The following is a 13,364-nucleotide window of genomic DNA, read 5'->3' as shown; positions in this document are numbered from 1 at the left end:
TCAAATAAAAGGCAAACATGCTTCCTCCTTCAGGAAAGGCTCCCGGTCCTTTTTTGTTTACATGTCAAGATGAAATTCTTTTTTTTTTCTTGCTGTCTTTGATTCAGACACAAGCACTTAAGCCAATGCATTTCAGGGTGGATTATGAGTCTGGCTGCCACTGAACTAGAGATGTGTCCTTCTTTTGCCCCTGTTCCCCAAATGCTCCACCCTTCCCTACTGACATATTACAATGCAGATCAGTCAAAATGTGGTTCAAACGAAAAGCACTATATTACGGTGAAAACAGTATAATAATTCACAAAAGTTATTCCAAAGGGGGGGAAATAAATTATCTCGTATAAAATAATACATGATATCTGTGGCGGCCTGCCTGCTGCCTGCTATCTGCCCCTCGCCCAGGGGAGCAGATGTTGTCTGGAAGTGACTGTCCACCTGCAGGACAGAGCTGGTCCATCCTCTAGGAGCTGGGTGTGGGAGATTAAATGAGTCTGGAGTTTTGGAGGAACTGGATGAGCACTTGGTAGACGAACTTGTACTGAGCGATGGTCTGGATCATGAACATCCTTTGCTCCCTGAGGAGCCTCAGCATCATGGGCACTTCCACTTCCTGCAAGAGAAGAGAAAAGCGCTCAGTTCCTCCAACAACGAGTATGCCCTGCTCCCTTCCTCACGCCTCCATCCAGGAAGAGTTCCCCCACTACCCCTGCCCAGGTATAAGAGGAAGAAAAGGACTCTGCCCCTTTAGGTCTCATGAATCAATGAGTCTTTATCAGCACTGGGAAAAAATCTGGTTGCCAGATATCCTTGGTATGGTATTTTAAATAGATACCTATGGCTCGATGTGATTGCAATCACCTAAACCACACAGTATTGTTAGTCAGGCATCAGTGGCTCATGCCTGTAGTTCTAGCTACTCAGGAGGTTGAGATCTGAGAAGTGAGGTTCGAAGCCAGCTCAGCCAGGGAAGTCCATGACTCTTCTCTCCCATTAACTACCAAAAAGCTGGAAGTGCAGATGTGGCTCAAGTGCTAGCGTATAACAGCTTTGAGTGGAAAAGCTAAGGGGCAGGACCCAGGTCCTGAGTTCAAGCCCCAATATCAATGGGATTGAAGACAATGTTGGGTCTTAATTTTCCTCATCTGTAGAATAAGGAGCATAAATACTCTCCTCTACCAAGGGATGATCACTCTTTCAGCAATAAATGATAAGCAGCATCTACCTAATAGAATCAAATGATGAAACACATATAAAACATTTGGGGCCATGTTCAGCCCACAATGAGTTCTTAATAAAAAAACAACTCATGTTATCAACAACAAAATATGTTCTATTCTTTTGAAACTGGGGCTTCAATCTGACCAGCCAGGCCTGAGACAGCATCAGAACAGAGTAGAGAATTTATGTTTCTCCTTTAACCATCTACCAATAGCAATTATGGGAAATGGGGCAGATAAGGCTGGCTATATTTATGCTGCGGGAAAGGAAGTAAAAAATATGAGTCATCTTGCTATCTTTGAATATCAATGGGAACAGTTCTTTTGGGACTGACTATGTACCAACAAAAGAATGTTCTGGCATGCAGTTGGGCATTGAGGAAGAGTGCTATGTTTGGACACACCATAGGGAATTTAGCCTGGGCCTCCACCAAGTCCACAGAATGCTCTGCTGGCTTCATCCCTTACTCCACACCATACTGGCTTTGATATATGTTGTTTGTGTCCCATTGGACCAAAACCATCTGGTAAGCAATGAGCTCTCATGTCAGCCCTTGATGGATTTCCACACTGCTCAGACCAGAGCAATCTTTCATGTCAGACAAAATGGACAAACTAGTTTCTTAAGGTTGAAAGGGGAGGGAAAGGGCCAAAACACAGGAACAGTGAAGAAAGGACTCTGAGGAGAGAAGATGATAACAAAGGTCTCCTCCACCCCTGGAACTCATTGGTACCAGCCCCATGAGTTCAGATTCTCTGAGGGTATGCACATGAATTCTCTATCATCTTATTCTATCTCTTAGCACTAGGTAGATTGGTACTTAGGTGGTGAGGTGTTCAGTGTACTACATTCTTCTAGCTACTTCTAATAGAAATAGGATACTGGAAAACAAACCATCAAATCCTTTGTGAAGCAAAGCAGTAAAAATCTAGAGATGATGATGCAGTTTTTGCCAGGTGATTGACTGCAACAGATTCCATGATAAGCATTGTATTTATTGACAAGTTTCAAGTTTCATAGTTTTGTTTTAGCTTTGTTTGTTTGTTTGCTGGTCCTGAGGCTTGAACTCTGGGCCTGGCCACTGTCCCTGAGCTCCTTTTTTACTCAAGGTTAGCACTCTACCACTTGAGCAACAGTGTCACTTCTGGCTTTTTCTGTGCTTTAATAGGAGATTAGAATCTCACAGACTTTCCTGCTTGGGCTGGCTTTGAACTGTGATCCTCAGATCTCAGCCTCCTGAGTAGCTATGATTATAGGCATGAGCCACCAGTGCCCAGCTTGTTTTAGCTTTTTTAAATCTTAGCTACAGTTGGGAGAGTCCCTCTTCTAAATTTTAGCAGAACAACATTACTACACACAGAATGAAAGTTTCTAAAAATTTAACATTTGCTGCCAAGAGTTTAAAATGTTTTTGAACAAGTTTAAACCTAGCAATGATTACTTTTTCCTAGAAGTTTCAAGGTAACAAGTTTCATGAGTTAATATTGAGGATCTTTAGTAAACATACAAATACATATATATTACACACACACACACACACACACACATGCACATACACACACAAAAACCATTACACAGTTTTCCTTATGTTTTCTAAAAAGTATAATAGGGGAAAAAAACAGAACCAAATGGCGCTTGGTAGGGATATGAGTTTACATGGGAAATAATTGTGGACCAGGAGGTAGAAGAGCTTGCTTTTTACCTCTGTACCACTGCTTATGAGCCACAGAGCAAAAGAGAAGTCACATGACTGTTTTTGGGGCTCAGTTTCCTTACCTAGCCTAGCTCTTCTATGTGGTAAAGATGAAGATGAATGGTGGTGGCGGCGGCGGTGGTGGTGGTGGTGTGTTTGTGTGTGTGTATGTGTGTGCGTGTGTGTGTGTGTGTGTGTGTGTGTGCGCGCGCAAAGTCCCTTAAAAGCCAATGGTTCACCCCTGTAGTCCTAGTTACTCAGGAAGCTGAGATCTGAAAACTGTGGTCTTACGCCAGCCTGAGCAGAAAAGTCTATGCCACTCTAGAAGTGGAGATGTGGCTCATGTGATAGAGTGCCAGCCTTGAGTGAAAAAGCTAAGGGGCAGGACCCAGACCTGGATTTCAAGCCCCAATATCAGCTCCAAAAAACAAGCAAAAAAGAAAAGTCAAAAAACAAAAAACTGTATTGCCTGGAGTTGTGGATGCGATCACAGTGGCACAGTGCTAGGTATGTGCAGAGCTAGATCTCCAACATCTTTACAACCTCATGTAAAAAGAAGCAGAATGCTGGGTGCCAATAGCTCCTGCCTATAATCCTAGTTACTTAGGAGGCTGAGTTCTGAGGATCAGGGTTTGAAGCCAGCCCAGGCAGAAACATCTGTGAGTTCTTATCTCCAATTAAGGACCAAGAAAACATAAAGCCAGAAATGGAGCTGTAGCTTATATTAGTCTTGAGCAAGGACAGTGACCACACTCTGAGTACAAATCCCAGAACTAGCACAACAACAACAACCAAAAGAAGAACTATTCTGGAACTTTTGACTACCGTTTAAGTCTGACAGTGAAACTTCCAAAGCTGACTCCAGGAGGGAATGCCACGCCCCAAAGACACAAGGTCAGCAGCCACTCTGCAGGGAGAAGAACTGGAGGGCTCAGTAGACACAAACACCAGGGATGGCTGCATATGCAGAGTTTTACTCTTTTCTGTTACACTTCACACTAGACAAGAGGAATCAAACCTTCACTCTGACATTTTCCACGTTGGACACATTTCTACACAGAACACATCCAAGCAAGGCAAGATACATCTAAATTATGTGCGACAAAATAACACCATGGCTAACTACCCACTGTAAAACCAGACTGTGTGTGTGCTTCTGGAAGTACCAACTACTGGAAGGTTTTCTGAATGCTTCCTTATCTATATTTAATTTCTTCTATATCACTACCCAGAGCCACAGAGAGAAAGAGAAAGAAAGACAGAGAAAGAGAGAGAGAGAGATAGAGAGAGAGACAGAGAGAGAGAGAGACAGAGAGAGAGAGAGACAGAGAGAGAGAGAGAGATGAGACAGAGACAGAGACAGAGAGAGTGTGTGCATGAGAGAGACCAAAGACAAGGAAGGCTGAAAATGTTCCAAGTGGCAAAGTAGAAGGATGGGTCTGGAAATCTCTGATCAGGAGACAGGACATTAACCTAAGAACAGGAAAGGGTACAGGTGAAGGGGCCACGATGGTGCAGGCCTGTCCCCAGGGTGGAGTGTTCAGAGAGAGAAACCCACGACGACTCACTTCGTTATGCTCCAGGCAGTAGATCATCAGCTCAGAGAGAATGACCACACCGGTCCGGCCCACCCCAGCACTGCAGTGGACAACGATGGGAGGGTGCCGGGTTTTGCTTCCTTCCAACATGCTGTTGGTGTGTCTGCGGACTGACTGGATCTCTTCCAAGTAGGCTGCAGGACAAAATGCAAATCTTGTCATCAAAGCACCCCAGGGCTCTGTACACAAGTGGGGGTGGGGAACAACTGAGGGTGAATTTTTGTTGTTGTTATTTCAGTTCTTACAAGACACTAATCATTTGGCTTAGTATCTGGCTGTACTTCCCTGGATGCAGAAAAGACCAGCTGGGAGTCAATTAAGTCCATGGGGGAATTGGTTCTTTAAAATTAAATAGTTCTCTCTCTAAAAAAAAAAATTAAATTCTGTTTTCCCCTCTGCAAATCCCCAAGTCCCCCAAGCAGATGATTCTAGACATTACTTACAGCAATTCCTACTATTAACAGGCTGGGATGCGAACAACAGCTAAGTACCCTTGAAACGCCCGCCTGCCGGAGCCAAGTCCTGGTGAGGAGAGCGCACCGGCTGACCCCTCCTCCTTCCCCTCACTCACGGATGGAGTCGGTGTCAATGCAGCCTGGACTGCGTTTCAGAGTCTAAAACCGACTTTGTGCAGTTGGTTTGACACCATGGGTTCCACGGGGTTATGTGAACAGATGAGCCAACTTCTAGAGGCAATGTGCATGTGGGGTAGACATTCCCAGTCTCCCTCACCACCACCGCCAGCGCTGCCCGGCCCAGAAGGGCTGCACAGGCTCTATCTACAACTCCAAGTGGGCGCAAAAGAAAAATGACAGCAAGACAAGCTTTCATGATTCCCCGCCCCCATAATTACTGATAAAGGAAAAGAATATAAACTTCAGATAGTCTAAAACTAAAAAAAAAAAATAGTAATTTAGATTTGGGAATGGCTCAAGGAAGAAAGAGGCCTAAAGATTCCCTCCTTCCCTGCCTCCCTCCCTTCCATCCTTCCTCCCTTTGCCCTGTGCTTGCTATCTTGAGACATGGCCCCAAACCCTAAAGGTTCTTGGTAGTCAGAGAACCTCATCCTAATAGTAAGACTATATGAGGAAATCCTCCAGTTGTTGAAAATGATTGTACTGAATCATTCCCATCAATTAAAAGCATCTATTGTCATCTAAGTACTGGGGCTTTCTTTTAACCATACCAAGTTACAAACTATTTTTCCAAATAGACAGACTAGTATGATCACTTTTGTGCTGATGACTGGTGGAGTAGTGACTGTAAGCTGCAGTCCATATAGCACTAGTCGTAGTAACAGAAAATAAAATAGAACTAAAAAAAAAAGAGAGACATCCCTGGATGTACAGGGGGCCCAGCTGTGGAGAACCAACATGCGCTGAACAGTATGCACGGCATCATCTTGGCAACTTTTCTGCAAGGGGGAAAAGATAGCTAGCAACTGACTACTCTGACAAAATGTTCACAAACAAGAGACAAAGAAGAAAAATAAAAGGCATGCTGGGTAACACAACATAAAATGTACTTTTAAAAGGACTATTCACTGTCATTAAATATATTTGTAATACTATGCAGCTACCATCATTATTCATTATTCATTATTCCAGGACTTCCCTATTGTCTTAACAGAAACTTTATGCCCATTAAAGAGAAAGTCTACATTTCCCCTTCCCCAGCCACTGGGACCATGTCTCCTACATTTTGTCTATGGATTTACCTATTCTCAGCATTTGTGCTTTTGTATCTGGCTTATTTTATTTAGCATGATGTCTTTAAATTTCAGCTATGTAGTAGCATGTATCATAATAGTTATTGATTAGCGAGATTCTAAAGGATTAAATCAACGGGGACCAGTTTATTTTTCTCTCTTTCTCTCTCTCTCTCTCTCTCTTTTTTTTTTTTTTTGCCAGTCCTGGAGATTGAACTCAGGGCCTAGGAACTATTCCTGAGCCTCTTAGTGCTCAAGGCTATTGCTCTACCATTAGGACCACAGCCCACTTCTGGCTTTTTCTGAGTAGCTCTTGGGAGGTAAGAGTCTATGAACTTTCCTGCCCAGGCTGGCTTCGAACCAGGATCCTCAGATCTCAGCCACAGGCACCCAGTCTTACCTTCTTTTTATAAAAGGTTTTATATATACATATATACACATATATTTATGATTTTATCCATCCATATGTATATATTATATGTCATAATACTTTTGCTACTTAAGAGACAACATCCACATTCTATTTATCTCTAACTAATAAGTCACTAGTGGAGACAGCTAAAACCAGTTTGGGAAAACACAGAGTGAAAGGAAAACACTTACACAAGAACCCTTGGACATCTTCTGGGCAGCCATGATCTGGCCAGTCAGTATATTGCAAATGCCACACCGTCCTCTCCTGCCCGGACAAAAGGTGCTTGACCTTCAAACCTGTGGTTGCATAGCAGCCAGAATCTGTTCGGAACTTGGTAGTGACCTTGAATTTGCCATAGGTGGCTGAGCTGTGCTTCGACCCCAGTTTGGGCCAGTATCTATGACTTTTGGTCCGTCCGCCCTCCTGTAGCATACACAAAAGCAGAATTGGAAATACGTCAGAGGAAACGTTGACATTTTGTCTTTTCTTTGCTTGCCAGTCCTGGGGCTTGAACTCTGGGGGCTAGGGGCTGTCCCTGAGGTTCTTTTTGCTCAAGGCCAGTGATCTACCATTTGAGCCACAGAGCCAATTCCCACTTTTTTTTTTTTAAGCCGTTTATTGGAGATAAGAGTCTCACAGAGTTTCTTGACAGGACTGGCTTCGAACTGTGAGCCTCAGATTTCAACCTCCTGAGTAGCTAAGATTATAGGCATGAGCCACCGGTGCCCAGCTGAAATTCTTAATCTTCAGTTATGAGAACCAAAGAAAACTTGAGCAGTCTGTATAAGGACTGTGCAGTGTCTGTCACAAGGAAGATTCTCTATATTTTGGCTAAGACTAATGTTTGCAGGATGACTAGACTGTGACAAATAAGGGGGAGGTGACAGAGAAAAGGTAATGGGAGTGATAAAGGGGAAGCAACAGAGAGAGAGCAATGGAGGGGGAGATGGAAGGGGCGATAGAGAATGGGCAACGATGGAGAGGGGGCGTAGAGGGGTAATACAGAGGGACAATGGAGAGCAGGTGGAAAGGTCTCATTTTCAAGGGTAGGATGCTTAGATTTTACTCCATGGACAGTGGGAAGCCATCCTAAGTTCTGTGGGGTTTGTCTGTTTTGATTTTATTCTGTGATAGGTTTAGAGCTTGAACTCAAAGCCTGGGAGCAGTCTCTGTGCTTTTTTGCACAAGACTGACATTCTACTACGCGAGCCATAGTTCTACTTCCAGCTTTTTTTTGGGTGGTGGTGGTGGTGGTAAAATGTACATAAGACATACATAAATAAATAAATAAATAAATAAATAAATAAATAAATAAATAAATAAATAAATAAATAAATGACATAAGAAAGCCTAGGCTGCCTTTTAAGCATGATCCTCAGATCTCAGCCTCCTGAGTAGCAGGGATTATAGGCATAAGCCACTGGTGCCTAGTTCACCCAAAGGTTGAACTAGGTAAGGGAGAAACAGACTACTGATAATTCTAGGCCCTACTTTTCATTCTTTCAGCGTAGAGCCCTTTGTGTTATACCACAGTCACTAGTGGTATTGTCTCTATCAAGTACGGTCCATCTCGTATTTCTTTCAACCTGTCTGGTTTGTTTTAGTTCAACCTACGATAAAAACAGAGACCACTGCTGAGAGTACCCTCCCCTCTCCTTATTTATCACCTTTTCTGAGCCTATGTATTGTGAACCATTTAGTTCATCTGTCCTAGCGTATTTGTATGAAAGGCTAACAAGATGTAAGTAACATTTCAGTTTTAAGGGCTGTACACAGCTTTGAAATCAGTGGCACAGGGTGGGAAGCATGGAGGAGCGGATAGTGAAGGAAGAAATCCAGCAGAGGGACTGAGGGCAGACAAGAAGGCACACAGAACCTAGAGCAGCTACAGGCTCTAGAAGCCCCAATGACAGCTCTAAGGACAGTAATAATAAGTGACAGATCATTGACATAGGGCAGTAGAGTACTAATAATCTCATCGGAGTCCATGAGGTGCAATGGTAAAAGTAGATTTACCTGAGATCATGAATTTACGTTTCTGCTGAGATACCTGCTTCACCTCTGGGTTTAAACAGATAAGCCTTGTATGTTTTCATGACTTTGTTTTGACATTCAGGTCTCAGCAGAAATGCTACCCTGAACAAAAAAGGCTACCATTGCCCCATGACTCTCTTTCCTGTTAACTTTGCTCTGTGTGCAGTGGCACTTGCTACTATCTATGCCTATTTTATCTGCTTACCTTGTATGCTCTGTCCTAGGATGCAAGTTCACATGGCCCTGACAGCACATGTAACAGATTATAGTCATTTGAACAAATTCCTAGCCAATGATGCAATGAATCTCATTCAGAAAATTGAAGGGGAGGGGCTGGGAAGGTGGCTCAGTGGTAGAGCGCTTGCCTTGCATGCCTGAGGCCCTGGGTTCAATTCCTCAGCACCACATAAGCAAAAAGAAAAAAGCTGGAAGTGGCGCTGTGGCTCAAGTGGTAGAGTGCTAGCCTTGAGCTGAAGAGCTGAGGGACAGCGCCCAGGCCCAGAGTTCAGGCCCCACGACTGGACCCCCCAAAAAAAAAATTGAAGGGGAGTTCACTCTTAGTTGGGAAGGTCTGACAAAAGACCAATCCAGAATGTACCAGTAGCTTTAAACAGCCTGAGATCCCCCTCACCACTACCTACCTTCTCATAGATGTTACAAAAAGCTACTACTCAGTCAGTTGAAGAAATATAACTTTTGGAGGTACCTAATTCCCTCCATTACTGGCCTCTGAACAGTATTTGAGAAAGGGTTTGGCAATACCATGACCATGCTAAAAATGACTTGAACTTTAAGATGGAATTTCATAAAGAGTCAAAAGAAGTGGTTAAGGCTCCGGTGAGTCATGCCTGCAACCCTAGCTAATCAGGAGACTTAGATTCAGAGGATCATGGTTCAAGGCCAGCCCAGGAACTAAAAAGCCCAAGAGATTCATCTCCAAAATGAGCAGCAGATAACAGGGCTGAAGGCATGGCTCAAATGGTAGAGCACCAATCAAGTGATTGAGCCAAGCAAATGTGAGGCCGTGAGTTCAAACTCAGGTTAAAAAAAAAAATAAAGGTAGTTTAAAACAAAAATAGAGATTGAGACAAAAGCGGAAACACAAGATTCTTCCCCAAAGACAGCAAGCTCCAAGCCCATGAGATCAGGGGCCAGCGCATGGTGGTTTGTATAACACCACACAGAATTCACCAGTTACAATAGGAAAACTGTGTTTGGCTTGGCAAAGGAAAAAGAGAAGATACATTTTTTCCCCTCTCTCTCTAAAGAATAGAGCCCTTTCCAAGAACAACAGCTTCTGGTTTCTTTCCAGCTGATAAGCAGGATGGCATGCAGAACTGGCTGTACCCTAGATTGAGAATGTGTGTCTCCGTACCCACAGCAGCCAGAGCTCAAATGCTACTGGAAAGATGGCTGCTTCCTTTGGCTGGCTGAACTCAAGTTTGGTCATTTTTAGTTTTGTGTGGCTTTTGTGTCTATCGGGAAGGGCAGTGCAAACAAAAGAAGGAAGAGCCAAATGAAAATGAGGACAGAAAGTGCCACAGCAATAAATTATCTCTGGGGGAAAAACATCTACGAGGAAGCAAGAACGGAAGCGCATGCTAAAAGAAAAAGATCTTCAAGGAAATTGAGCTTCAGGAAGGAGGAGAGGGCAGCAAAGTCACTGGCATCAGGCCCATCTTCTCGCCACTCCTTCCTGGAGTAAGGGGGGGATGGGGAGTTCCTCTTACCTCTTCTGCGGTGACCATAGCAATCACGTTCACTCCCTGCTCCCAAACCATCTGCCAGAAGTCATGGCATGTATGTGGCAAGGGCCCCTGAGTCGCAATGTAGTGCCATTCTGCCCCACCAACCACCACCTGCGGGCCAAGGAAAGCATCAACAAATAAATTGCAAGACAACAGCTACCTACCCATCCCTGGTCCATTTGTTGCATTGGTTCATATTTTCAGGACCAAATGAGTAATACCAATGATCAAAAACCATAAATCGCTAGTGACCTGAAAATAACCTTTCTGTCCATGCAAGTCTACCAAAATAGATTTATCTCATCTATTTTTATTACCCAGAACTCATGTGCAAATGAAGAATATGTAAGTATGTATCAATACCTGTTTCTATTAATTGCACAAGATTTACCACACATTTAATTGTGATTATCATGTGCAGTATACTCAGGTATTTGGCATTCTTTCCTCTATTCCAGTGTACTTCATTAAAACACAAACACAGCTGAGTGCTGGTGGCTCATGCCAGTAATCCTAGCTACTCAGGAGACTGAGATCTGAGCACTGTGGTTAAAAAACAACTCAGGCAGGAAAACTATGAGTTTCTTACCTACAATTAACTATGAAGAAGTCAGAAGCAGAGCTGTGACTCAAGTAGCAGAGCTACTTGTCTTGAGCAAAAAAAGCTCAAGGACAGTAAGTACCCAGGCCCTGAGTTTAAATTTCAATCCTGGTGCTCGCGCACGCACATATGTGCGTGCACACATACACACATGTGTGCATGAACATTCTCTCTCTCTCTGTCTCGCTCTCTCGCTCCCTCTCAATAAACAACATACAAAACAGACTATGACTGCTAAATTAGTTTCCTACCTCTGTATCATGACCCATAGTTCGAAAAATAGTTCCCTGTAGCATCCAATTTTTCTTAAAATATACCAAAAATGTCTCCCATGGAAAGACATCCCTTTTGGAGTAATCATTTTCCTGCTAACCTGTTGTGTTGTAGGGTGCCACTGCTGCTCTGTGGCACTATAGCAACAGCCCATTATATTTTATCAATTACCTTTACCTTGTATATCCAACCCAACTACAGTCATGAGACAATCTGAGATAATAAAATTATTACCCCATGAAGTTCAGATACTGTGATAGGGAAATACTACAACTATAAATATGTTACACAAAATCCAAAATAAGAAATTGTTGGCTGGTGGCATGGTTCAGGAGGTACAGCATTTGCCTACAAAGTGCCAACGCTCTGAGTTCAAGCTCTGGTACCACTAAAAAATCCCCCAAAACAGAAGCTGTGCATAAAGAAGTGAAGGTCATTATGGTGCAGTAAAGGGCTTTGGAGGAATTCTTTCTGTCCCTCCTTCCCTTCCAGCCTTGGTTTCAAAAAGATGACCTCCTTATATATTCACGCAATGCATACCACTAACGAGTTCCAGAAGCATTGATTGACATGATCACTGTTTGAAACTTTTCCCCCTCATTTATTTTATGAAACGATATACTAACTTGAAACAAAAACAATGTCAGTTATTGTCTCATTACACAAGACATGTTTAGGTCAAAGCTGGCAAGAAAACCCCATTTACTGGTGGGAGATAACATTCTTCTATCCACTGGCTAGGCATTTGGTTTGTCTGTGGAGTTGTGATTGTAGACATTCACGTCTCTGGCACCCAACCTATAGGAACCATAAATACTTCCAGAGAATGTTGCTGCCTGGGGCTTTTCAGCTCACTCCAAGCATTGACAGGAGAGTATTAAAAACTGCATTAGAAACACAACAACCAGTGCTACCGGGGTGAATTTCACAGATGTGATTCCACTTCTGGAGCAAATAAATCTCTGTATTGTGTTAACGGCTGCTTGGAACCCAAGGGAGAAAACACTGACAAAATACACAACTCTATTCCAAAACCACGAGGACAAGTTCTTGCAAGCTCCATGGCTCTATTAAATGCACTCATGTCTAGCCCAGTCCACGAGATAAAATGTGGGCCTTGGAGAATGCTGAAGGAGGGAGGGCAGCTAGGGTAACAATACCCAATGGGCACCACGTAGGGGGAGTGTCAGCTGCTCCCGGAGCAGTTAGAAAGTGGTGGAGACTTGGCCGGGGGACAGGGACAGGAGAATATTGCTCTGTAAGATTTCCACAGACGCTCTATCAAGAAGCAGCTGTGTCATTTGCATCTTTGAGTAAATTATTCTGTTCATTATTTCATACTCCAAACTACGACCATCATCAGTTTGCTCTCAAGTGTTTCCTGAGGTTTTTATTGTTTTGAGTTCTCATTCCTGAAAGTAAGAACAAAAATACCAATATAGTTTATGATCTTTCCTCTTTTGCATTTTGCCTTACACATTGTTCATTTTGAGACAGACTGGCCTCATACTCACAACCCTCCTGGCTTTCTGATATGCAAAAAATTATATGCAGTATAATGTACCAAATCTGGTTGGAACTGATACCCAAAGCAGACATGAAACTATAGAGACCCAAACATCCTAGAAATTCTGCCACTGCAAGTCCAATGAGGAAAGGACGTAATTCTAGACAAGGCTGGAAACAGGTTTCTAAGGCTACTGATCACTATTAAGGTCAATTTTGTATTACTTAAAAGCATCTTAGAGGCTGGGTGCTGATGGCTCAAACTTGTAATCCTAGAGACTCAGGAGGCTAAGATCTGAGGATCGCGGTTCAAAGCCAGCCCAGGCAGGAGAGTCCATGAGACTCTTATCCTAATTAACCACTCAAAAACCAGAAGTGGAGGTGTGGCTCAAAGTGGTGGAGCACTAGCCTTGAGTGAAAAAGCTTGGAGCCAGAGCCCAGGCCCTGAGTTCCAGTCTTATGACAACAACAACAAAATCCTAAAATGTCCAAGAACAACTGGTTTAACATGAATATATGAATCAGCTCTCCAAATGCTAGGTTCAGAACAAACACTCAGTTATTCAGGCC

At 43.2% G+C, this 13,364-nt stretch overlaps 1 protein-coding gene across 2 annotated transcripts in view; it reads right to left on the bottom strand.

Moving 5' to 3' along the window:
• Positions 1-254: 254 nt before the first annotated feature.
• Positions 255-13,364, bottom strand: part of Ptpn14 (protein tyrosine phosphatase non-receptor type 14) — a 149,120-nt gene continuing 136,010 nt past the window's right edge. The window contains exons 16-19 of one of the 2 annotated variants that reach the window (XM_070041504.1): positions 10,397-10,525; positions 6,821-7,055; positions 4,480-4,643; positions 255-610 (exon numbers count right to left, since the gene is read on the bottom strand). In XM_070041504.1, coding sequence (XP_069897605.1) covers positions 482-610; positions 4,480-4,643; positions 6,821-7,055; positions 10,397-10,525 — 657 coding nt within the window. In that variant the 3' untranslated portion in view covers positions 255-481. Of the gene's footprint in view, positions 611-4,479; positions 4,644-6,820; positions 7,056-10,396; positions 10,526-11,672; positions 12,701-13,364 lie in introns of those variants that run through there. The other variant, XM_070041505.1, reaches the window with a different exon arrangement.

The sequence above is a fragment of the Dipodomys merriami genome, unplaced genomic scaffold (assembly GCF_024711535.1).
Source record: "Dipodomys merriami isolate MVZ:Mamm:240054 unplaced genomic scaffold, mDipMer1.0.p SCAF_31, whole genome shotgun sequence".
NCBI lineage: Eukaryota > Metazoa > Chordata > Mammalia > Rodentia > Heteromyidae > Dipodomys > Dipodomys merriami.
The sequence above is the reverse complement of the archived record's forward strand: the minus strand, read 5'-3'. Positions and strand labels throughout refer to the sequence as shown.